Genomic DNA, 22,807 nt, shown 5'->3' on the forward strand with positions numbered 1-22,807 from the left:
GCAAGAGAAACTTCATTATTTTCCATAATTAGAATCGCTCATTATGATATCTAGATTTTTCTGCAATAACTTTTAACAGTAGAATGACAACAGCCAGCAACACTCAATTAATAATACTAGATAAGCATATATTTCAAACCACAGTAATTGAATCAAATAGTTTTGCAAGTACCTGGCTGAGAGGAAAAGCTGTACATTCTAATTTAGTCCACTGCTTTTGAGATAGGTACTTGTAAATTTAAATTGGTATTTGTTTCTTCTTACTAGCAGTGTTATATATAGAATGTATTCAGGTTTTACTGCATATGCTTCAGTACCCTGCTGAGGCGTCCCATATAGCATGACGTGTCGATTATTTTGATTCAGTAGCCCTTTTTTTTTTCCTTAAGTTAGAAGGAAGATATTTTCAGTAATCCAACCTTTCCATTGCGGTAGGCGAGACTATGTAGTCTTTGATGGGATCAGGATAAGACTCACAGTCTCAATAGAAGTAATTTGGAAGGATTTATTGCTACGTGATTATTATTATTGCACACTTTAAATGTAAGCCAGTTCACTTATCAGTTGTCAAAGCCCCACTGCTCTTTGCATATTCATATCATCATATGTCATTATCTCAAATATCAGGAAGCACTTCTTTACTGTGCAGGTGACGGGGCACTGGCACAGGTTGCTCAGAGAGGTTTTGGAGTCTCCTCTTTGGAGATTTTCAAAAGCCTCCTGGATGTGGGGTCCTGGGCACCCATTCTCTGGGTGGCCCTGTTTGAGCACAGGGTGGGACCAGAAGACCTCCAGACCCGCCAACCTCAACCATGCTGTGATTCTGTAATTTTCCTTCAAGGATATACCACTGCTGTAAAATTCTAGATTTAGCTTTAAAATTGTAGTGTGTGTCAGGTCAGGGGGAAAAGGCAGGCTTATTTTGGAGTGCAGATTTTAAACCTGCTTGGCTTTGTGCTATGATGTAACATACTTGGTGAAGAACATTGGACCTTTTCTATATGAGACTTAGACTTGCACCATTCAGATCCAGAAGAGATAAGAAACACGTTTCTTGCACTAATAATTTTGTGGTTAATGAATTAGCATTTCCATTTTGAAACTTCTCCTTATTTTAGTTTTAAATAGCATTTTTTTTTGCTAAATCTGAATTTGAACTGGAAAATTTAATCAGTAAACCAACCGTCCACATTCCCTCTTCAGTGATTAAAAATTATTAATTGATACAAATAATTAAATTTCTATGCCTTTTTACATTTGACAGGTGAACTTCAAATCCCCTGTTTTGGGGGCGTGGGTTTTTGTCTGTTTTCTTCTTTTGAGCAGAGCACTTCTGTCAAAAATCTTTACTTGATGAGTGGATAATTTGAAGTGTGAATACATACTTTGCCTTGCTATAGTGGATTGTTGTTTAGATTTAACAAGTTTTTCAACACTCTACAATAACAGATAAATCATGCATGTCGTGATTTTTACCTTATACATTTATTAACTGCTGTTCCTCAGAAACTCGAAAGAACGGCTTGATTTATTATCCCTTTTTTTTCCCTGAAGAAATATCTTTTGACAGCTAGAATAGAGAAAATAAGGTCATATGTTTTCCCTATGCAAATGTATTAAGACTGCTAGGACTTTGTCAAAATTTGGGAACTGTTGGGAGTGGAAGAGGATTTAAGTAATTCTATGGTAAGTTAACATGCAGTACTGTAGTATGGCACATAAGAGTATATATACCTTTGACTACAAAAATACAGTTGTAACGCACTGGAATTGTATTTAGATGTTAAGAACATTTTTATGAGCAGTATGTGGTGGCAGGTTTATAGGTATTGTAAGCAGAGGTAATATTGTCCAGATTAAGCAGATTATGAAATACCTGTATCTTAATATCTGAGTATCTTAATAACATGGTTACTTTAACTTTTAAAGTTTGGGAAATGCTCTAGCTTGAGTACAGAAACACTGAGGTGTGAAAAATAAGCCTTGTTTTTAGCCCGTTTCTCCCATTGTATCCTTGTAGAAAGGTTTGGATAGATATTGAGTGTATGTTTATGTTGCTGTCAAGTAAACAGAGTTGAATTGGTTCCTTTTTAATAGATGGTGGCCATACTACTTGGCAGTCTTATTGACGGATTCAGTCAAAGCTAAAAGCTGAAAGGAAGTGGATTAAACAGCTTTCCCAGTTCGAGAATGTTTTCTTGAATGCGGTCAGGCTTGAGTTGGAAAGCACAAGGGAAAGCTTGCTTTTAAGTAGTGCTTTTCCTGTGCTATTTATTTTCTGTTTTATGTAGCATCTCGTTCTCAGTGATTTAAAAGTAGTCTGATGAGGATAGAGAAATCAGTAATAAATACTCGTTATTAAATAAATAAATAATTTTCTGTAGTCGGCTACTTTGTCACCAACGTAACAAGAGAGACACAATGTCAATAAGTCTATTTTAACAGTACATCTCCTGTCTATTACTGGTGTTCTGCCCAAAATAAATCAAGGTTTTCTTTCTTTGCTAGCTGCCGTGGAATTATTTCACCTATTATTACATAGTAATGGTGTTTCTGTAGCTGTTTAGTCATATTGAAATTTTCAAATGTGATGTGGAAATACCTTCAAAATCCAGCTCTCTGAGAGCTTAAGTAGGTAAAGAAGTATAAGCAGGTAAAGAAACAAAATCTGTTTGGAGTGAAAGTTTAACATCTGGAAAACTCCATCACGCGTCTCTGCCCTCTCGTCTGCTCAACAGAATCTAAAGAGGGATGACAGTAATAGCAGTTTAAGTTCTTTGAGTAACAAATGGCTCAGTTGGATGTTTTATTCTTTTAAAACTTAATTATTTTAAATGAACGTACTTAAAATTTTTGAAGTGCTGCCTTGATGCTTTTGAAGTGCTGAATATTTTACTAGGTGATAATTATACAGCATTAGAACAGTCCATCAGATCTGTTTTCAGTGGAGCCATGTTTGAATTGCTGCTTGCTTAGTGTACCATCTACCCGATTCTCTGTTAATCTGTAAAATGCTGCGGGTAAATACTGCAGTAATGTCTAAAATAACTTAAAAAAAAAAAAAAGAAAGAAAGAAAGAAAATGGGCCACACCTAACAGAGTACATCGTTATATTTTCCTTCCTTAACCTTCTCTGGAATCTTAGAATTGTTACCATAAGTTCAGAAAACAGAAACCCCCGTTTATAAGTTCTTTAAGGAAGTACTTTTATAAAACTTTTCCGAGGTGAAAGCAATGCGGTTTTTATATAAAAGTGCAAAACAGTATTTTCAGGAAGCATCTGAAGAGCTGCTGTTAAATCAACCTTTTTTTTCTTGTCTCATCAAAACAAGTATCATCTTTCTTTTGACAAGGCTAAGGCCAATAACATGCATGTGCTTAGATCTCTTGTTGAGGATGTGTAATTTAACCATACCTACAACTTTAAATGGAAGTAAAAACAGACCAAATATGTTGTATACGTACAAGCCTTGTGCCTTGTCTTTTGAGAGAGAGTCATGGAAAAGTTATTCTGAAGAAAGAGAAAACGTAGTTAAATCTCAGTTATTTTTCCTCTGAAATGAAAAGGAAATAGGAAATTAAAAATATTGAGGGGCATTTGCAGTTTCTAGCAGACCTTGCTGTCCGTAGTAGGGCTTACGTACTGGTCAGAGTGCAAGAGAACATGATTTTTTATTTCTTTGAGAACTATGGTTTTCAGGCAGAATATTTTATTATAAATAGTAAACTATTTCTCTCATTCTTTTCAATACCACATGAGTATGCAAAGCCAAAAGGGTTTTCCTCTTTGGCTCTGGTGCCGTGTTGTACATCGACATGGCCCAGCTTTGGCTGTGCTGTAGGCTGGGCACCGCTTCTGAGACCTCCGTGAGCCCCCAGCTCCTGCTGGCGCCGCTCTCCAGGCTCTTGTGGTGGTGGTGGCGGCTTCCTCCTGGCGTGTGGTCGCTGCAGGGTTTGCAGGGAATGCTGTCGGCTGAGTGAGTGAGTGTGCTGGGAGGAGTTTGGCACCTGATGCTCGTCCTTGTGCAAGTGGGGTTTGGGGTGGCAGGAGTTGCTGTGGAAATGAAGTACAGCGTGAGCCACAGGTTGTGTCACCCAGGGGTATCACGCTTAGGAGGGCAGGTGACAGAGATGTCAGGTGCTAAATATGTTCTGTGGGTTTTAAAAATTCCAGTTGACAGTTCTGAAAACATTTTTCATAAAATGAGCTGTGATGTCCTAGGACTTGCAGTAGCAGGAGAAACGGGAGCTATCTATCTGTAGTATTTTCCTCACCTGTTGTTGAGTGGGGATGTTTCTGCTTAGAGGAAAAATTCACTTGGTCCTGTCTCCGCTACAACTTGAAGCTCCTAACTTTCCTTATTCCTTTATGAAGGATCAGAAAAGCTATCAGAGCCATGACAGACAGTTGATTTTATCCAAGCCAGAGTCCTGCTAGTTTGCCTTTTTGTAACATCAACAGCACGCTTCTCGTAGTATGCGCACAGCACAGGTCATGTTTGTGCGGCTGGTTTGACCAGTCCGTCTTCCCTGCATCCTGTTGAGTACTACATCCCAGAAGCATCACTTCATCCTCTGGCTGTGTGTGTGTCATCCCGGATTCCTAAATGACAAGCGTGGCAGGGGAACTGTCCGGTTGTCCCCATCTAGCTGGTGCTCCGGACTTCCCTCACCCACGGTGAGTTTGCTCTTTCTGTCTCTAAAATGTTGCTTGGGTGGATTTTGAAGAAATCCCATATTTACCTGGAATCCTTCTGTGGGGCATATCATGAATTTAGTGTATCCGTGGCACATATAAAACTGCATTCGTTGCTTTCTGAAGAAGCTGAAAGGAGAATAGCAGCACCATGTTTTGTACTGGGACATGTTCAGGAGGTAGATTTTTTTTTTTTTTTAATCTCTTTCTATGTTACAATAGTAAGATTACTGTAACATCTCAGGAAAGAAGAAACAGTTTCAGGCAGTAGGTTTTTGTGAGGTGATAGTTTTATATGAGTACTCTCCAAGTTCATTCTTCTGTGCTTTCAGCCGTATTTCTATACCTTTCTGCAAAGGAACTGAAGCTCATTTAAAATAGTTTTCTTTAAAAAAAAAAAAAAACAGAACACTGAATTCTGTAGTCTCTACGGTAGCACAATACTCTACAGCGTCTTGTTACAAAGATGAATCGTTGATTAGTGCAATCCCTGGCTCCAAGGTCATTCAACAAGTATTGCCTGAACCCTGGTACTTCCTATATTGTTTCCACAGTTGAAAAACAAAAACTATAGAGCTTTTACAGGTTTGTGGATGCATTCGTGGATAGCATCTCTGGTAGCTCACAAACTATTATTTTGTCAGGCAGCAAGTGAAAATAAGTAAGTGTGCGTAGTGGCACAGGAACAATTCCTACTTGTTGGTGTGCACCTTTGTTGTCTTGGTAGACTTAAAGATTTTTCAATAGGAGGGGGGAATGAGATAAAAGTACTTGCTATGCTGTATAGAACATCTCCTCCTTTGGGCAACAACAGTACCAGAACTTGTTGGATTTGAAGTCAGCAAGCAGATGCAGCCTTGAGGGTTGTTTTCCATATTCTCTCATCTATTACAAGACTGCCTTGTTCTGGTAAGACTGATGGCTCTATGTACGAGTAATATTGTAACTCTTATGAGGATGTTATCACTAGTCTCCTGCTTTGTTCTGCTTTTTCTCTCTCTTTAAGTAAACGAGAACAGATGTTGAGACAGCATCTTGGTGAGAAGAAGATTAATATTATTTTTGTTAATGGCATATGTAGGCACATACAGGCCTTTTACAGTGCTCATCCGTAGCGTGTGGAAAGTTACACGGATAAATGCATTTTGGAGGTACTCAGTTTTTAATCAACTGAGAAATACTCATCCTGGTACTTCCTATATTGTTTGCACAGTTGAAAACCAAAAAGCTACAAAGCTTTCACGGGGTTGTGGATGCGTTCATGGATAGCATCTCAGATAGCTCACAAATTACTAGCATTTTGGAAGCATTGCATTGATTCCCAGTGGAGAGTTTTGTTTTTCTGTCATAGCTTTGGCTTGCCTAGGCTTCCACAAGCAGGAAAAAAAATGATTTCTGTTAATTTACTATTATTATTGACAAGGGATGCAGTGAAAGTTTGAATTTTTCCATTTTGTTTCCACTGTTTAAATATGCTCTGTATGGAGCATATTGAGCTCTACATAGGGCATCTTGGGAATGGAATTAGAACAAACATTATAACAGAGACAGTTCCTCCAGGCTGTGCTGCTTAGTCATCTTTTTTTTTTTTTTCCTTCTGTCAGTGTTCTTCATTAAATAACACGTATTGGAAGAAAGGCCTTTTGTCCAGCTTTTCCTCTTGTCATCCCTACTTTGTTAGATTGACTCTTCAGTAGTAGGTTTAGGTTCCTGCTCGTGTGTGTTGTTCTCTCTTCAGACGTACATGCTGCTACACCCCATCGCCACAAGTACGTGCCCACTTCGAGGTTAGGCAACAGTGGTACGTAAAGGGCTTCTGCTTTTTTCTTACTCGCGTCTTTGGAAGGACAGGATTGTAAGTTCCTCTTCTAAGATAAATATTGTGGCCCTGTAAATACGTCCTCTGATGACTAAATTACATGTGTATGGAGAGAGAGCTCCCTATCTTCCATCCCTGTTTCCATCCCTCCTTTACACAACTGACTCTGTTCAGTAAACTCTTTCTCGTGGAGAACAACCTGTAGAATTCCAGCTGGCAGAGAATTTGGAGTTATAACAACAACTTGTTTGGGAAATGATAAAGCATTAATATTAATACAATTGATTTTATTATTATACAATATATATATATATTGTATAAGAAACTATATTGTATATATATTGTACAATATATATAATTATACAATTAGTACAGGTTGTTCAACATTAATTTATCATTTTAAATTTGTCTCTTTGTTTGTAATAAGCATTTTAACTAGAGTTAAGAACTTTTACTTCTGGGTGTGGTTAAACAGTGGAAGGAATTTGGGGCTTATAGCATATCCTGAGTGCATTAAGTTCTGCCACGACTGCTGTCAGACTGTCAACGTACTGAATAGCCAAAACCACTCTGCTGTCTTACCTACTGCTCGTATTCATGAAATCCCTAATATACCATCCCATATGTTGAAAAGACAAGCGCCTCGGACTTGCTTTAAAATGTCGTGCAAAAGGTGGCAGTAATATGAGCAGTACTGCTTGTAAAGTAGAGTTTTCATAAATAGCAAGTGAGGTGGAAACCACAAGGCCTTTACTTAGTTCTGGAAAGGTATATATATTAAAGGTGCTAACGATATCGATGCGTGGTTCTGGTTACCTTTTAAGTAAGACTTAAATACTTTCACTAGAAGGGAGGGAAGTTTAAAGTAGCTACAATTACAAAATATTTCATTTATCGCAGTTAATTTGTGAGACTCGTTTTGCTTCACTTTAGAAACTCAAATTATATTTTTGTATGGAAAAATGGTTCTTTCCTTCCTCTGTTGACACTTCATAAAACATGATGGCTGATTTAGCTAAAGAATTCTTCCTCTTTCTGCTTTTCTATAATGTACATTGTTGTTCTGCAAAGATATTGCCTTGCTCTGAGTTGTCCAACCATGTGGTCAGTTACATGTGCTGTTGCATGTGTCCACAACATAAATTGCTGTAGAATGAGCAGAGAATTTCTTAGGTATCTAAAAAAAAAATCTCGTATGGTCAAAGGAAGTTTCATTTTGCCCTTGAAGCAATTAAATAAGCATGACTTTGAAACATGAAAAATATTAGGGACCTCTCATGCCTTCTCCTCATTTTGAAAATTGTTTCAGTTTATGAATGGTTTGCTTGATTTCTTCGTATACTATACTACTTTTTATTAAATAGAGCTTCTGAAAGTGGGGAGAAACTATACTGATTTTTTGTCTTTGCTGTCACGTATCAGATTCTGTTTGCGGTTTCCAATAAAGTTACCTGTTTCTAATCCCCAGACTTCTGTCCCCTAAAATTTGTGAAAAATGAGTATTTTGACTGAAGTTCTGAACGCGTTTGGTAAAGGATAATGATGATAATCTGCTTTTAAACCTCTCTAGACCAATGAGAAATGATAAGCACTGCAGGGTCCATAAAATATTTTTTGTTTGCTGTTTTTTTTAAACACCCTAAAACTTAAAATATCCTGTTGAAATATTGATATCAAAGTATACGTAGAGAGATCATGAGTGATACATTTGGATTGGGTAACGAAACTCAAACTTCAAAGGAGTGGCACATATATGTGTATATATATATATATGTGTGTGTGTGTGTGTGTGTATAGTGGCATATATATATATATATATATACACACATGTTAATGTACAGTGCTGAGAGGAAGGCCTCATATTTTGTTTTCCCTTTTAGTGCAAAGTGTATCAGTGGTGGTTTCCTGAAGCTGTAAACTGGACTAGAGGATTTTGAGAGTAGTGTATTGACATTGGGGTTGACAGGTCTTTGTGGTATCTCTGTTTTAAAGTTTTTGAAAAGATTATTGACTAGTATGGCTAATTAGTCTTATAGCTATCTGCTGGTTTTAAAATATTAGGGTTTTGGAGGGGAAAAAGTTACTTGCTTCATGTTTACTATATTATGGTTTAAGCCATTAAGATTATTTGGTAGTGGAACATGTCACAGCAGTATCTCTACTCTAAAGATCTAGGAACCTTAAAGCTTATCTTAGCTTTAAGGTTCCTGTAACTGCATTTGTGCTCATACCTTTTTATATAGCTATTATTGTAGTCTTATTTCAGTCTAAGGATTTAATCTCAGATTTTGAGAATGTGGCTATTCTGTTCATTTTTTTTTGACAAATAAATTAAGCGTTTTTCTTGCTGTAACCAAACTGTTCCTGTTAACAATACCCATGCATTCCATATTCCTGCTAGATCATGGGATTTCTTATTTTTTTTTACTGGAAGTCAAAATTATCATATGGATAAACACAACAATCTTTAAACTTTATTTAAAAAAAAAAAAAAAGAGGTTCACTACTGGACAAAGCGTGTTTCAAGTAGTTTAAATATAGAATTGTATTCTGCACTTTGACCCGGACAAATAAACTTTTACCTTACTGGAATGCCAGACTGCAGCCACCTGGTCTCTGCTCTCTGAGAAGAGCTTGTTCGTGTGGCTCAGACAGAGGGGTCTGAACCAGAACCGAGGGATGTAGGACTGCCAAAATATCATGTGCATCTTAAAATACAAACTCTTTCTGTGACTTACTTAAGTTAAAAGGAATATTATTGCTGACTACAAATTGTAGGTACCAAACCATTTAAAAATCTTCAAAATAAAATTTGGGGTAGGAGTGGGGAGGATGGGGGTGGGGGATTAATATCTTTTCTTTCCTTCTCTTAAAAGAAATCTTTGTGAAAATGTTTTATTTAAACCTACTAAATAGTAGATGTTTCTTGGCCAAAACTCGTTGTGTCCTAGTCTTCTTCAGCTGCATGTTGTAAATTAATGGAACTTCCTTTTGACTTACCCCGTTCTGTTAAAATTCATGTTTGTCTGACTATTCTTTCTATACTTTTTCTAAATCGGTTAGATGTACAGTTGCAAGTTTCTAGTACTCTCAGGCTGTTGGTAGCACAGTACTGACAGTGTAGCAAAAACTATCACGCTTGGAATTCTTTCCATTGATTTGTCTTTTTGAGGAGTTGTTTGTAGGAAGAGAAAGAATTAAAATGAAGAATGTATGGAATAAATGGATAGGCTAAAAACAACAATCGTAAAAAAAAAAAAAAAAAGATTGTTAGGTAATAGTAACTGGTGTGCAGCCAATAGCTATGTTACGAAGAAGTGCAATGTATTGATGAGTAGGACGTCTAAATTAGACTGAGACTGTTGCCTCCAAAAGCCTTACTTTGAACTGACTTGAATCTCTTTGTGAAAATGTTATCTGTTCTGAGACTGAATCTTGAATACCACCCTTCCTTTTGTTTGTGAACCAAAGAAACATTAAAATGAAGGTCTTTGAAATCATGTTTTAGGGAATATTCTAAATTGTGGCATAAATAGTAGCTGACTTGTTTTGTCAGCTTGGGAAAGAGATCTGATCATCTTCTGCCATTGTGTTTTCTTGACTTCATTCTAGTTTTTGATGATGGTGATGAAAGGACCTTGAGACGAACTTCATTATGCTTGAAGGGAGAAAGGCACTTTGCAGAAAGTGAGGTAAGACAATGATGGATATACTTTGAAAGCTAAGTAGTACAAGCTTTTTTTTTTTTTAATATAATAAGAAATTGCAAATTATTTTTGTTTTCTCTTTATCCATGTAGACACTTGACCAGCTACCACTAACCAATCCAGAGCACTTTGGAACCCCAGTTATTGGGAAGAAATCTAATAGAGGAAGGAGATCTTCTATTCCTGTGTGAGTTTTGATAGTGCTCTGTTTTAACTTTCCTTAAAACCTGGAGGTTTTAACCTTCTTTATACTGTGCAAAGTAGGAAAAAAGATGCTTTTAAATTTTGAGGGTAGAGACTATTTATCTTTGTTTCATATCTATACACAATCAAACCTGATTCATGCCTCCAGCTCTAACATCTGCTCTTGCAAAATGCTAATTCTTGGAAAGAATTTCTACCAAATTCCTCTAAGTAAGATCACTTAATATTCAAGAATATTTCAAGCTATTTCAGCTCTTAAAATTCTGTTTGTGAAGCTTTGCAGAAGAGCAAGAAAGATCTGGCTGTAAGCTGTATTTGCTCTCAAATGTTAACTTCAGTTGAAAACTTTAAAATACCGTGTGTTTTAATAATTCAGTACTGAAGATGAAAAGGAAGAAGAAAGTAGTGAAGAAGAGGATGAAGATAAAAGGCGTCTCAATGATGAATTGCTTGGCAAAGTTGTGAGTGTGACTTGTAATTCTGAGAAGTCAGACTGGTATCCAGCATTGGTAAGTGATTTAAAGCGTTGACATCTCTAATGTCATACTACTTAATTTATTTTATTTTTACAAGAATGTCATCTGACTTGTTGCATTGTTCTTATAGTGCTTTTCCCGGATAGGAAAGTTTGCAGAATTCACAACTTTCATAGCAAAGTTGTGAATGCAGTCAGGCTAAACTCTGCTGCTCGTATTCTCTAAAAATCTGAATATTCTGCAGTATCTGTGAACAGTAGGAGAGTAAAGATGATCATTTGTGTATAACTTACAGTTTAATGGCTCTTAAGTCTTTCAAAACTGCACATAAAATGATTGGTATGCAAAGATATTTTTCTACTAAAAATAGAGTAAGTTAGGACTTGCATTCCCAGGCAGTTAAAGAGCAACTAGGTTTATGAGTCTTAAGTGCAGTGGAATTTTTATCTTTTTGTGTTTAATGATTGCCTTTTTCCTTAGACTTGCATTTTAAGTTGAAGTATTAGTTCCTTTCATCCTTACATTTACGTGAATCGCTAGTTTCTCTAGCTCTAGAAATTGACAGTCAAATAAAAATAGCAGTCAGTGTAGGATACAGATGTTCATTGCTATTGCTAACAATAAATATATTTTGAATAAATTCAAGTGACTAGGCTTGTACTGTAAAGACAGACACTTTGCAGATTGCTTGTAAGCACAAAAAAGTTTATAGATATATATATCAAAAGTAGCTTTCTTTAGTAAACTTTTAGTAGACAGCTTTAGTATTCAATTTGTTAGACAAGCTGAATATGCATCTTCTGTCATCCATCAGGGATGTGCGTATTTTAAATTTAAAAAGTACTTGGAATATTAAACAGACAGGCAGGTTTCGTTCACTAATTTTTACAGATTTCATTTACTTAACTGAATATACCATAGTCCTGTGTTTTGAATCTTGATTTCCTTAGATGGAAAGGGCTTGGCTTTATAGCAATCTTCCAACTTAGTTTAACATTTTATTCCCTAAGTAAATCTAATATCAAAAGGTAATGAACTAATCACTGGCTAGTTGTCTTCCCTTCCCTGAGAGAACATAATGATGTAATGTAGGGTGAATAGCTGACACTGACTTAGCCAACTATACCACAGTTAAAAATGTGAAATGCGGTACTGTTACAAGTGTTCTCGTTGCTGTATATCCCTTCACTAACGGCAGATTTTAACTTTACGTGGTTCCAGGCAGGGGATTAAGTTACTTAGAAGCCGTGTACTTGCTGTGTTCTTTGCTAGCTGAGAACCGGTAATGTCTTGTCGTGGTTTGGGGATGATTTCTGCCTCATTGGAATGGGGTGGCGCAGCTTCCACTGAATCCTGGTAGATCAATCTGCATTTCATGGTTTTTGTCCATACATGGTCTAGAACAGAACGTAAATGTGTTTGTGGTAATACAAATACTGCAAACGCATTTTTATCACGTTTTTAGACTTCTGGAGATGATGCTGCTGTGAAATAATGAAATCTGTACTGGTTTACATTATTCACACCTAAAAAAAAATCGCTACTTAGCTATCAATTTGAGTGCTTAAGATCAGATGTTGGTATAAAATAAGTGGGTTTGCAACTTTCATTTTAAAAAGATGCTTTAAACGGTTTTTGTACGAACAGGAGAAAAAAGCTAAGTGCATTAACAGGATTCCGTGTTGTCACCCCTGTAGAGTACTTTTTGAGTTTACAAATGAAATAGTAAACTTTTCTAGCTTGTACATGACAAGTAGAGTAAATAAATAGTTGGAGATAAACTGCTTCTTGAAATTTGTTATTGTTGGCTTTAGTAATGCATATTGTAGTATGTTTCTTTTCTCAGAACTGGTAACTATGATAGAAGAAACAGGAAAACAGCTATTTTCCTGCTGTCAGTCCATTCAAGATAAGCTTTTTTTTCTTTTTTGCTTAAAAAAGTGTTTTATTTGAAACTTCAGGTTGTATCTCCCAGCTGTAATGATGACGTCACTGTGAAAAAGGACCAGTGTTTAGTTCGATCCTTTGCAGATTCCAAATTGTAAGTAATAGCTAACTTTTATTAGACTTACCATTTTTTCATTTTTTTCATAAGACATTACTTCTGAAGACGTTAACGTTTTTTTCCAAAATTTCCAAAAGGGTGCAATTTAGTATGTTGTTGTTTGTAGACTGTTGCAGTTTCTTAGTGAAAAGTGCAAGCAAATGGCTTACCACTTAAGGGCTAGAAATATTGCATGGTTTGAGAAACACACCTGGTTAATGACTGATTTCAATTTAACAGAATTGAAGTACTTTTTTTTGTTAACCCTTGTCATTCATAGTTCAACTATTTTCTTCTTCTGTGTTCCCCATCTTACCCTTTACATTGTGTTTGTATTACAGATTGGTACAGTTTTGGTGTCTTTAAAATCAACAAATTCAAAAAAACAGATGTTAACCTTAAGTATTTCCTGTTCTATAATGTGTTTGTATAATTTGTGCTTTGGTTCTAACAATTACCCTGAAAGTCTTAGTTATTACAACTTTACAGGCCCCTGTTGCAGTAGTTTCAATATCTGATTGTCCCATTACCTTGAGTGCCCAGATACACATTGCTATTTAAATGGCAAAATTAAAAAAATGTTTAATCTATTTTATTTTTTTTAAAGAAGTGAATGTAAAGTAACTGTTTAATTAAAATGTTTATAGAATCTGGACCAAGAGTTCTGGGAAAAGAAAGAAAGGTCCTTTTAATCTTACCTTTTCCGTTCCCTCTCCATCCACCCACCCCACCCTCCAAAAAAAGGGTGGGTGGAAGGAGGAAAGAGAGAAAGAGAGAGATGCGTGTTACTTAAGGAATAACATATTCAAAAGAATACCAAATCTGTTTTTCAAAGCTGTTTCCCCTTATTTGTCATCTTCTTTCTAAAGCATTTCTATTGCATCTGTCTCAACATATTGTAACTAACATCCTTGGTGAAGGCCACCTGTCACCCCTCTTTCTCTCTTTCAAAGTGAACAAGTTGTGATTTTTAATAGTCTTGATGTTGACTAGCATGTGAGGTTTTGGTTACTGAAACATGTTTCAGGTAGCTGAAGGCTTTATTCAGTCTGGCCTCTTAATGTAGACTTGTATCATCAGCCTTCTAGGTTCGTATGGTTCCTTAAATACCAAGGGTGGAGTGTTATTGGAAAAACATGCAGCCTTGCTCTGTTTTACTTTTTTTCCCATAGTATTATGGCTTTAACTTCAGAAAATGGCGGCCTCCAATTCCTGAGGTTTTACTCCAGTTTTTCTGAATGTAATGAAAGAAGAAAAAAATCTTATTATAATAACTCACTTGTAAGGCTTTCCTTGCAGGTTGGTTAGCATTTCTATTGTAGTAATTCAGTAACTGAATATTTATTATAACTTTAGAACAGAGTAGCTTCCATATATTTTGCTATGAAAGCACTTTTGTAATTTAAAAATAAACACCAACCATGTATCAGTGCAGATATGTGAGTTTGGCTTCACTGTTCTTTTGTGCTACTCGAAATGCATTTTGAAAATGGAGGGTTTGTTTCCTTTTAACTCAATTGCTATTTTGGGTAGCAGCTGTTGAATGGTGTGAGCATTTTAAATTTGGAAAGTGTTTTCAGCCTATGTCGGGTATTTTAACTTTTCAAATTTGTGCAAATTTTTTTTTTCCTGTAGATACAGAAACTTTACAAACTTTTCGTAATTTTAATTGTAAGAGTTCTTTTAGTGTCTGAATTTCAGAGGAATGTTGGAAACTATCCTGATTTTGAATCTTACATTGTGGCTTTCAATGACAAATGCCCTACGCATTTAGTTGTTAGAGAGGAGCTTGAAAGCGAATAATAAATTTCAAGAATTTTTAGAAATTGCTATTTTTCTAAGTCAAACACTTGCTTTACTGTGTTTGCTTTACTGTGTTATGAAAATAACAGAACCACCTTCTTTTTTCAGTTACGCAGTAGCAAGAAAAGACATCAAAGAACTAGATGCTCTAAACTTACCAAAATCCGAGTCCTCCCCTAAAAAAGGTAAATTAGAATAAATTCTAGATTAAAAAAAAAACTCATACAATGGTAATTTACCTTTTGCAAATTAGTAACCACATGTTGTTTTGACAATTTTAAATGTGACAAATTAGAGAAACTGTGGATACAGCTGCCTTATCAATAGAGCAACTAGTAAAGGTGTTGTTTACTTGATTCGACTTTCTTCTTTTGTTCTGCTCTAAATTCATGCAAATTGAAAAAAATATTTTGAAGGTACAGTATTTGAAATGTCATTAAACAATGGAATATTTAGTTACCTCTCCTAAAACCACAGTTTTGTGCTACAGCTCAAAATACTTTGTCTTTACGTGAAAAATACCCAGGCATCAAGGTGTAAACTTTATTAGAATAGCCTCTGTGAATAGCCTGTGATTAATGTTTAAGAGTATAATTACAGAGGTTGGTTTTTCTGAATGCTTGGATGATGTGACTACAATACTCATGTTTTTAGTGAGCTTGTAAAAGGCCAGATTCTCACCTTAATATACATCATTCTTAAAATTTTAGTGCTATTCATTCCGGTCGCACCTCAAAATGTAACGTTTTTTAAGGAAAAAAACTTAAAACATGTATTAAAAAAAAAACAAACCTGCCACCAACAGTTCCTCCATTTTGAGTCAAGGTGTGGAACAGCTCCTTTACAAGTAAGGATTTAACATAATTCAAGTAAGACAGTTTGAGGTGGTTTTGATTAAGTTTTCCCATATATCTTACTAACTATTTCAGAATACCGGAACTTCAATACAGCCAAAAGTTTAAGGTAAATTGAAGAAAGGATTGTGTTGTTTTTTTTCTTTTAAATGCAGAACACAGTTGGCTGTGAGGGACATTGAGGAATGAAATGTAAAAATGGTTTCAAGAAGAGAGCAGACAAGTTTCTGAAGGCTACTATTTATCAGCAGCCGTTAAATATGCTGTTAAATATTTTCTTCTCCAGCAATACTGTGAATGGTTCATTGCAGTATGTCCCTCTTTTGGATGCTCTTCTGATTCTTCTTCATTAAACAGTTAGGGGTATTCCCATTGTACAAGTTTGACCTCTCCCCATATCATCACTTCCGTATTCATTATTTTTTCTCTGTTCCAACACAGTTCTCTTAAACAAAGTATCTGTATATCAAAACTTTAAGATGCAAATAACTTGTAAACAACAAAGAAATTTATGGTACTTTCGCTGTGATTTTTTTTTTCATAGCTTTATTCCAGTATTTGTTACTTTCATACAGAAACAGAACAGCTTCACAGTTGCACAGAACATATGTGAATAAGTATAGGTGATTGTCTTTGCTGTGTAAATAAACAGGTGTAAATCTTACTAGTGTTCATGAGGACATATGCCTTGAAAATACGGATGGCTATTCTCGATCTAAGCTCCTTGACTTACTGGTACTGTAATTTTTGACTGTCTTGAAATTTGACTGTCTTGAAATATAAAGCGTGTAGACTGATCTTTTAAAACTGAAGTACCTACTTTATCATTTGGTTTAAGTTAACATTGAAATGTACAAGAACATGAAAAGGAAACTTAAAAATGCTTTGTGATTGTGAATACTTTGGATGAGGTAAAAACAGGGCCCTTTCTTCTGTAGGGCTACAGGAAGCAAGCACGTTTCTCAGCACAAAGAGTGTTCCTCGGAACTGGAAAATGGACATAAGTGAAATTATGGAATCCTCTAGCAGCGATGAAGAAGGAGCTACGGCAGAAACTGATGAGGAGGAAATAAAAAGAGAAGAGAAAAATGAAGAAGTAATGGTAAGTCTGGACAATTTCAGTAATTCCTCAAAGGTAATAGAGTAATGTGCATGTCCAACATTTTACCCTCAGACTTACTTACTTCGTGTTTTTAGACCTATTCATCTTCCCTTTGCTCCCATCCTCTTTGTTGGTACTTGTGAACAGTGGCAGATTTCATGCTATTATCTGCTAGGTAAAGAAGTATGTAAAGTAAAGAAATAAAAAAAATTCAAGGCGGAGAAGAGTGATAGAAAGAATCTGGGTGAAAGAGAAACATGAACAAAAGAAATTGACACTGAGCCAAATAGTAGTAATCTTAGTATTAAGTAAAAGTAGCTTTGTGTTTTTTCTTCTGTAGTTCATATGTAGTTTACATAAAAAGTAGCTTGTTTCTGAAAATTAGTTTGATAAAAGGTCAAATTAAACCACTGAAGCAAAAATAGAAGCTTGACAAAGAGTGAGGTAGTGCATAATGGCTGTTAAAGCTGTTTGCTTTCTAAGATGCTGAAAGCAGTGCAGTGCAGTACTTACCTTTGTAAGTGAGTCACAGTGGGTTTTCTTCTGAACATTACAGGTTATATTACAGGTTAGGAATGGGACAAAGTGGATGAATATTTTGCTTAATGTTAATTGAAACTTATGGTAAAATGTTTTTCTGTGTTGGAATATTTTGAGTTGTTCCTTTCTCGTGAAGGTTTCATGTCAACAAAATGTATTTGCGTATTTTCCTTTTATTTCTGCTACCTGTTTTTAACCTTGATGTTAAATTTAGAAATAAAGTGTGTGTGGAGGGGGGAGGTGGGGATGGGCAGGGCATCCTCAGTTGCGTCTGGGTGCGTTTTTTCGTGTTTTTGGTAATTTTCACAATGCGCTTGGCAACGTTTGGTTCTTTTCTCTAGAAAAACACGGCGAAGTTTGTCTTCCGAGGAAGGTCAAATATCGTTTCCCTTTCACTTCCCCTGTAGTATGCGGTTTGTCACAGCGAAAACAGAATGGCTGTTCATACTTGGAGGCTGCCTACGGTGTTGCCTCAGCAACACTCTGTTGGTTTCCAGTGAGCATGCTCGCCCGGAGAGGGAAGATTTAGCTGAGCCTTGGCCGCCCGCCAGGGGAGGCTTGCCAGATGCTTTGAAATGGGCTGTCTCTTTCTTTTTTTTTTTTTTTCCTTTCATGTAATGTCTGATTTTTTTTATATGGAAGAGAATGTAAGTAATGCCGTGTAACTGCGGATGCCGTGCAGTGCGAGAGAAAGCAAGCAAATATTTGGAAGGCAGGCTGAAATTATGTCCAGGCACTGGGCAGATTAGATAGAAAGGAAATAAAAGCATTTTTACGTTTGAAAGAATGCAGCTCATAGGTAAGGACGTTGTGTTTTAATCGGTGATGTTAACATTTTTGTTGAGAATGGGGGTTTGAGGTAGATTTTACAGCTTTCTGATCTGTGAACTGTCTGGTGGAGCATGCAACCAGGGTCGATCTTTCCACGTAAAAAAAGACAATAAGAATCTATTTTTGGTTTTAATTTTATGCCTTAATAACAGTGTTCTGCAAAATGGAGTGGATGTCTATATGAAAATACTGGTCTGGTTAGATAAATGTAAGGCTAAATGTGTGTAGAATATAAAAAACCTTTGGGTTTTTTTCCTCTGTTTGCAGTGAAAAGGACTGAATAGGCCACATTTTGCAGGGTGTGAACTGTTGCAGTCTGTACTGGTCTGTTTGTATTAACATTGGCTAAAATTGCAGAATATCAGGCACTAAAAATCAGGGATTGCTGTACTGGTTTTCTAGTATTCGTTTTTAAAATCATTTTTCGTGGCTATTGCATAAAAGTGCTGTGTGTTTCAAACAAAGAAGGGGGAGGGGGAGCTTGGTGGCTTTTTTTTAAAGGAAAAAAAAAAAGCATTTCTATAAAAGAAATAGGGATATTTTAAAGGAATAATCTAAACGTAGAGTAGTGAAGCGAAGGATTCCAGACAGGTAGGTGTGCTGATAGGAAAAGCTGTGGAATCCATTAATTCCAGGTGACAGGCAGAGATATAAAAATAAGGTGAGCATCTTCATGCTGAAGCTATGTAGCAGGGGATAGATATTAATCTTTATAGATTGTCAGAGCAGAACTGTCATTCTGGCCAATTCAATCAAATTCCTGATTCAACTGTTACCGTACATAATCTTATTTTAATTGTGGGCCAAGCTAGATACTGCAGTTAAAGATCATTTCGAGAATTTTGTCATAATTTCCTTTTTTCTTTTCCCTTAGAAGGGCAGCGATAACGGTTGCAAAGAGAATTGACGAATGAATGGTAGTGCCTTGCCTGTATTTCACTGCGAATGTTGAATTACTCAAATTTTGCATTTACCTTTTGTAAAGTTCCTCCTTTATTATCAAGGTCAAAACAGCTTCTGTCCATCCTCTGCCAGAATACTCTCAGCAAACCTTTTGTTTTAGAACTGCAAGGTGCTATGTAGCTGGAGATGTGACGGAGAGATTTCCAAAACGCTCTCTTTTCCTCCACGCCCTGCGCTCCCACTGTCTGAAATGCACAGCAGCTTTGCTGTCAAGGCTTGGCCTGCTGCTGACCAGCCACGATAGGCCTTCATCACATCAATCAAACGGGCCCAGGCCTACTTAATATATAATGAGAGCATAAAGTCAGTCAGAAGAGCCTAATTGTGAGAATGGAAGGGATCCTGTTTTTCTGGAGTAGAATCTTTTATAATGATAATGGAGCAGAGACCTGCTGTAGCTGGTGATAATAGATCCTACTATTTTTCCAGTAGCTGGGTTAAAATCTGTAACTTTGTTTTGACAGAGACTGTCTTTCTAATTATGCTGCCTTCCACGAAATATGCAGAGTGTGGTAGAATTAGCACAATTAGAATTATTATTTTCAGGGTTTACACGGTTGTTCTGTGATGTCTTTCATATTCTGAGGAATGGGAACAATATGGTGGTGGTGGTGAGATGCCAATCCTCGTTGCTGGTAACTGCCTTGGGTGGCCCAGAGTTGACTGTGACGGAGGAAAACGTGGAAATTGCTTGTCATTGGCTTTACCAAGGGTTGTATTACAGTGAGTTGCTCAGCATGTTCATATGGATGGATTTTTGGCAATAATTGCAACATATGATGCAACTCAGGATTACTTTTGATTCACAATGTGAAGTTTGAGTAACAGAACAGATGTTGCTTTTGTCACAAAAGATGAAAAATGAGGAGGTACTGTAGAAAAAAATCTTTAACAAATGAAAGTTTTTAAAAAATCACTCTATTGGGTTGACTCCAGATAAGAATCTGCATATCTCTTGGTTTTTCTCCAGTTTTCAACATGGCAGAATAAGAGGGATGGCTGTATTTTCAGGGGACGTTTGGCAGTCAAAGAATACACTGCAGTTAGAAAGAAAGAAAAAATCTGAATTCCAGCATCTCCACATGGAAATAGAAGCTTTTGGAGCATGACTTGATTTTTATTATAAATCCTATTACATATATAACTGTATTTGTTTCTACGTAAGTTGTTCTGTCAGGGAAGAAACCATGCCTATTTGTTTCTCAGGATTAAGTAATTAAATACTTGCCATTTTACAAGGGAATATATAGGCAACATTTGGTCCTCTTAGTCTCCCTGTTGTAGGCCTTTCCGTTTCTGAAGGAATCACGATTTCAACCTACAGTTATTTGAAATATGTTTTCAGTACGCAGTATGTGTTCTTAATAGATCTATTTACGTAAGATCAGAATGAAAGTAAGGAATTTGTTCTTTAGAGTTTGAATTTTGCAAGTTTCGAAACTGTATCTTATAGCATCATGAGCTGGAAAAGGGGATTTCTGTCTTACTTGTAGAATTGGTTATAATACCATCTTTGAAAGACTTCCAACTTGTTGCTTTAGTACAGTTTTTCTTCTTTCACTTTATCCCCTCCTAATTGAACATGCCTAACGTGGTCAGAAAAAATAATCTAGCTAGTTTATCTCCATGCTTCTCTTGCCGTTGAAAAAAAAAAAGAGTTGTAGCACCTCCGTGTGTGTGCTTAGGGGATTTTTCGTTCATTCTTCATTTTGACTGTCACCTGACAGACACGTGTAGTAGGTTTAATAGCGTGCATTAACTTAAAGTGTTTAGGGTTCTTCTATCACAACAGCAGTCAGAATTGCTTTACATTTTTGAGCAGGGAAAATGCCAGAAGAAATTCCAATGTAGCCATTCTGCAAATGAGCAAGGATTTGAGTTCTCACGATAACCATTATCATATATTTCATGAGCACAAAGTTCATAAAGGAAGGATGAGTGTATGAAATCCGTGGTGTGTTTTAGGAGCCTTGAGAATCCTCCAAATGACCGGTGGTGGTCATCTATTAGTTATAATACTTAAGTTTCACTTCAGAGTAGTTCTTGTTTCCCATGTAGCCTTTTCTCTGTAAGTGACCAGGTAACACCTTACCTCAATTGTGCGTTTCTGCTGCATCCTATGTGTATGTAAGAAAATATAGAAAAAGCTAACTGCGTACAGAAATACTGTAACTTCAAAGTTAAAGAAGTCTGGCCTTCAGAAGGAAGTGGTCTGTGTATTTAAAAAAAAAAAAATACTAAACAGGCATGTGTAGGAGTTTGGCTACTGTGAAGCACGGCCTGTTATACCATGAGCAAATGTTCTTAAAAAAGAATTTCTCGCTCCCAATGTCATGCTAACAGCCATTCTCAGAATATTCTTCAAAGGTGAGTGAAAAGGTTATGAACTGAGGTGTACCTCTTGGGAGAGCCACTGCTGAGGATGATTGGATTCTTGGTTCTTATTGATAGAAATGAACGTTTTAAGACTTCTCTCATCTTCACATGGTATAAAGCTGTTAACTTGTTGCAGTCAGTTTAATTCTTTTCATTTCCTTAATTAGCATTCAAACTCAGTATCAGAAAGCAAATATGCAAGTGACAAAAACGTAATTAAATACTCTGAAGCAACAGAATTACGCTGATTCTGGCACCTTATCTTGATGGCATACTCTTCTGAACTCCAGATCCTGCACACATTGTTCTTCCTCTTTGATTGCATTTCTTTCACACGAGTTTATGGTATTGTCAGCCGTTAATAACATAAAAGAAAGATCTGTCCCTGGTACCTCGGCTCAGTGGTGATTGAGTATATCATGTAGGTAGGGATTCATTCTTTGTTTTATAAAACAAGCTGCTTCTTCCTTTCTGCTCCCACTCAGCTGCACAGGTTAGCATCCACAGAAGCTTTAACAGCTTCCTGGAGAGTAAATGATGAGTCAGGGTAAGAGAGCTGTATTCTTTTTTAAAATCACACTAAAGATAGAGGGAAAGCTCCCGGTAAATAAAGGGGCTTGAAAGTAAATGAAGCAAAGCCAATTACAAGTTTTCTGCAAGTTTCAGTGGGTTTTATGTTGTGCTTATTTTGATAACAAGAACCACCAAATACTTTTTACAAGATACTTACAAGTGCTGTTAGTATTAGTTGGAAGGTCGTATGAAATGGAAATGGGAAATCCATTATACAGAGATCCTGTTTTTATTGCTGCTCTCATTTTTCAGTGTTTACAGTATTCTCTAACTGATGGGATCTGCTAGTTAGAAAGGAACAACATCTCAAGCACCCTAATTTTTTTTTAATTGAAAATGGACATTTTGTTGTTTTTTTTATGAAATTCAAATGTGCCTTGCCCTGCAACAAAACAAATATTTTCATGTTGCATTTAGTTATGGATATTGGATGAACAACAAAAAGGTCTCACTTTTGAACTTTTGCCACTTAAAAAATTCATACTGTTTTGCCTCTCGCTAGAACTTACCTTTGGGTAGTGTCTCTCTTCTTTCAATATCTATGTAGGGAAAAAATGAATGGAGAGACAGAATGCTCTAAAGAAAACTAATTTTGAAGAATCATCACCGTGAACTTACTTATGCCCAACCTAAAATGGGTATAAGTGCCTGGATACAGAAGTAAGTTTTGGAGGGGAGAAACGCCCCAGTGCTTGCTGGAAAGACATTCGGGGAATTGTAGCTCTTCAGTCCCTCACTGATGGCAGGTTGTGGCATCAGTGTTTGTCAGGGGTTTTCTTCACTTCAGGTGCAGCTTTGAAGAATGCTGATTCACCATCT

General features: G+C 36.4%; 1 protein-coding gene across 2 annotated transcripts in view; it reads left to right on the forward strand.

Moving 5' to 3' along the window:
* The window catches only part of ARID4A (AT-rich interaction domain 4A), a 48,345-nt gene that overhangs the window by 6,162 nt on the left and 19,376 nt on the right, over positions 1-22,807 (forward strand). For both annotated transcript variants that reach the window (XM_040560121.1, XM_040560122.1), the window contains exons 6-11: positions 10,128-10,207; positions 10,315-10,409; positions 10,803-10,935; positions 12,864-12,943; positions 14,858-14,934; positions 16,542-16,705. In XM_040560121.1, the coding sequence (XP_040416055.1) occupies positions 10,128-10,207; positions 10,315-10,409; positions 10,803-10,935; positions 12,864-12,943; positions 14,858-14,934; positions 16,542-16,705 (629 nt within the window). The remainder of the gene's footprint in view (positions 1-10,127; positions 10,208-10,314; positions 10,410-10,802; positions 10,936-12,863; positions 12,944-14,857; positions 14,935-16,541; positions 16,706-22,807) is intronic.

This window comes from Cygnus olor, chromosome 5, assembly GCF_009769625.2.
Source record: "Cygnus olor isolate bCygOlo1 chromosome 5, bCygOlo1.pri.v2, whole genome shotgun sequence".
NCBI classification, from domain to species: domain Eukaryota; kingdom Metazoa; phylum Chordata; class Aves; order Anseriformes; family Anatidae; genus Cygnus; species Cygnus olor.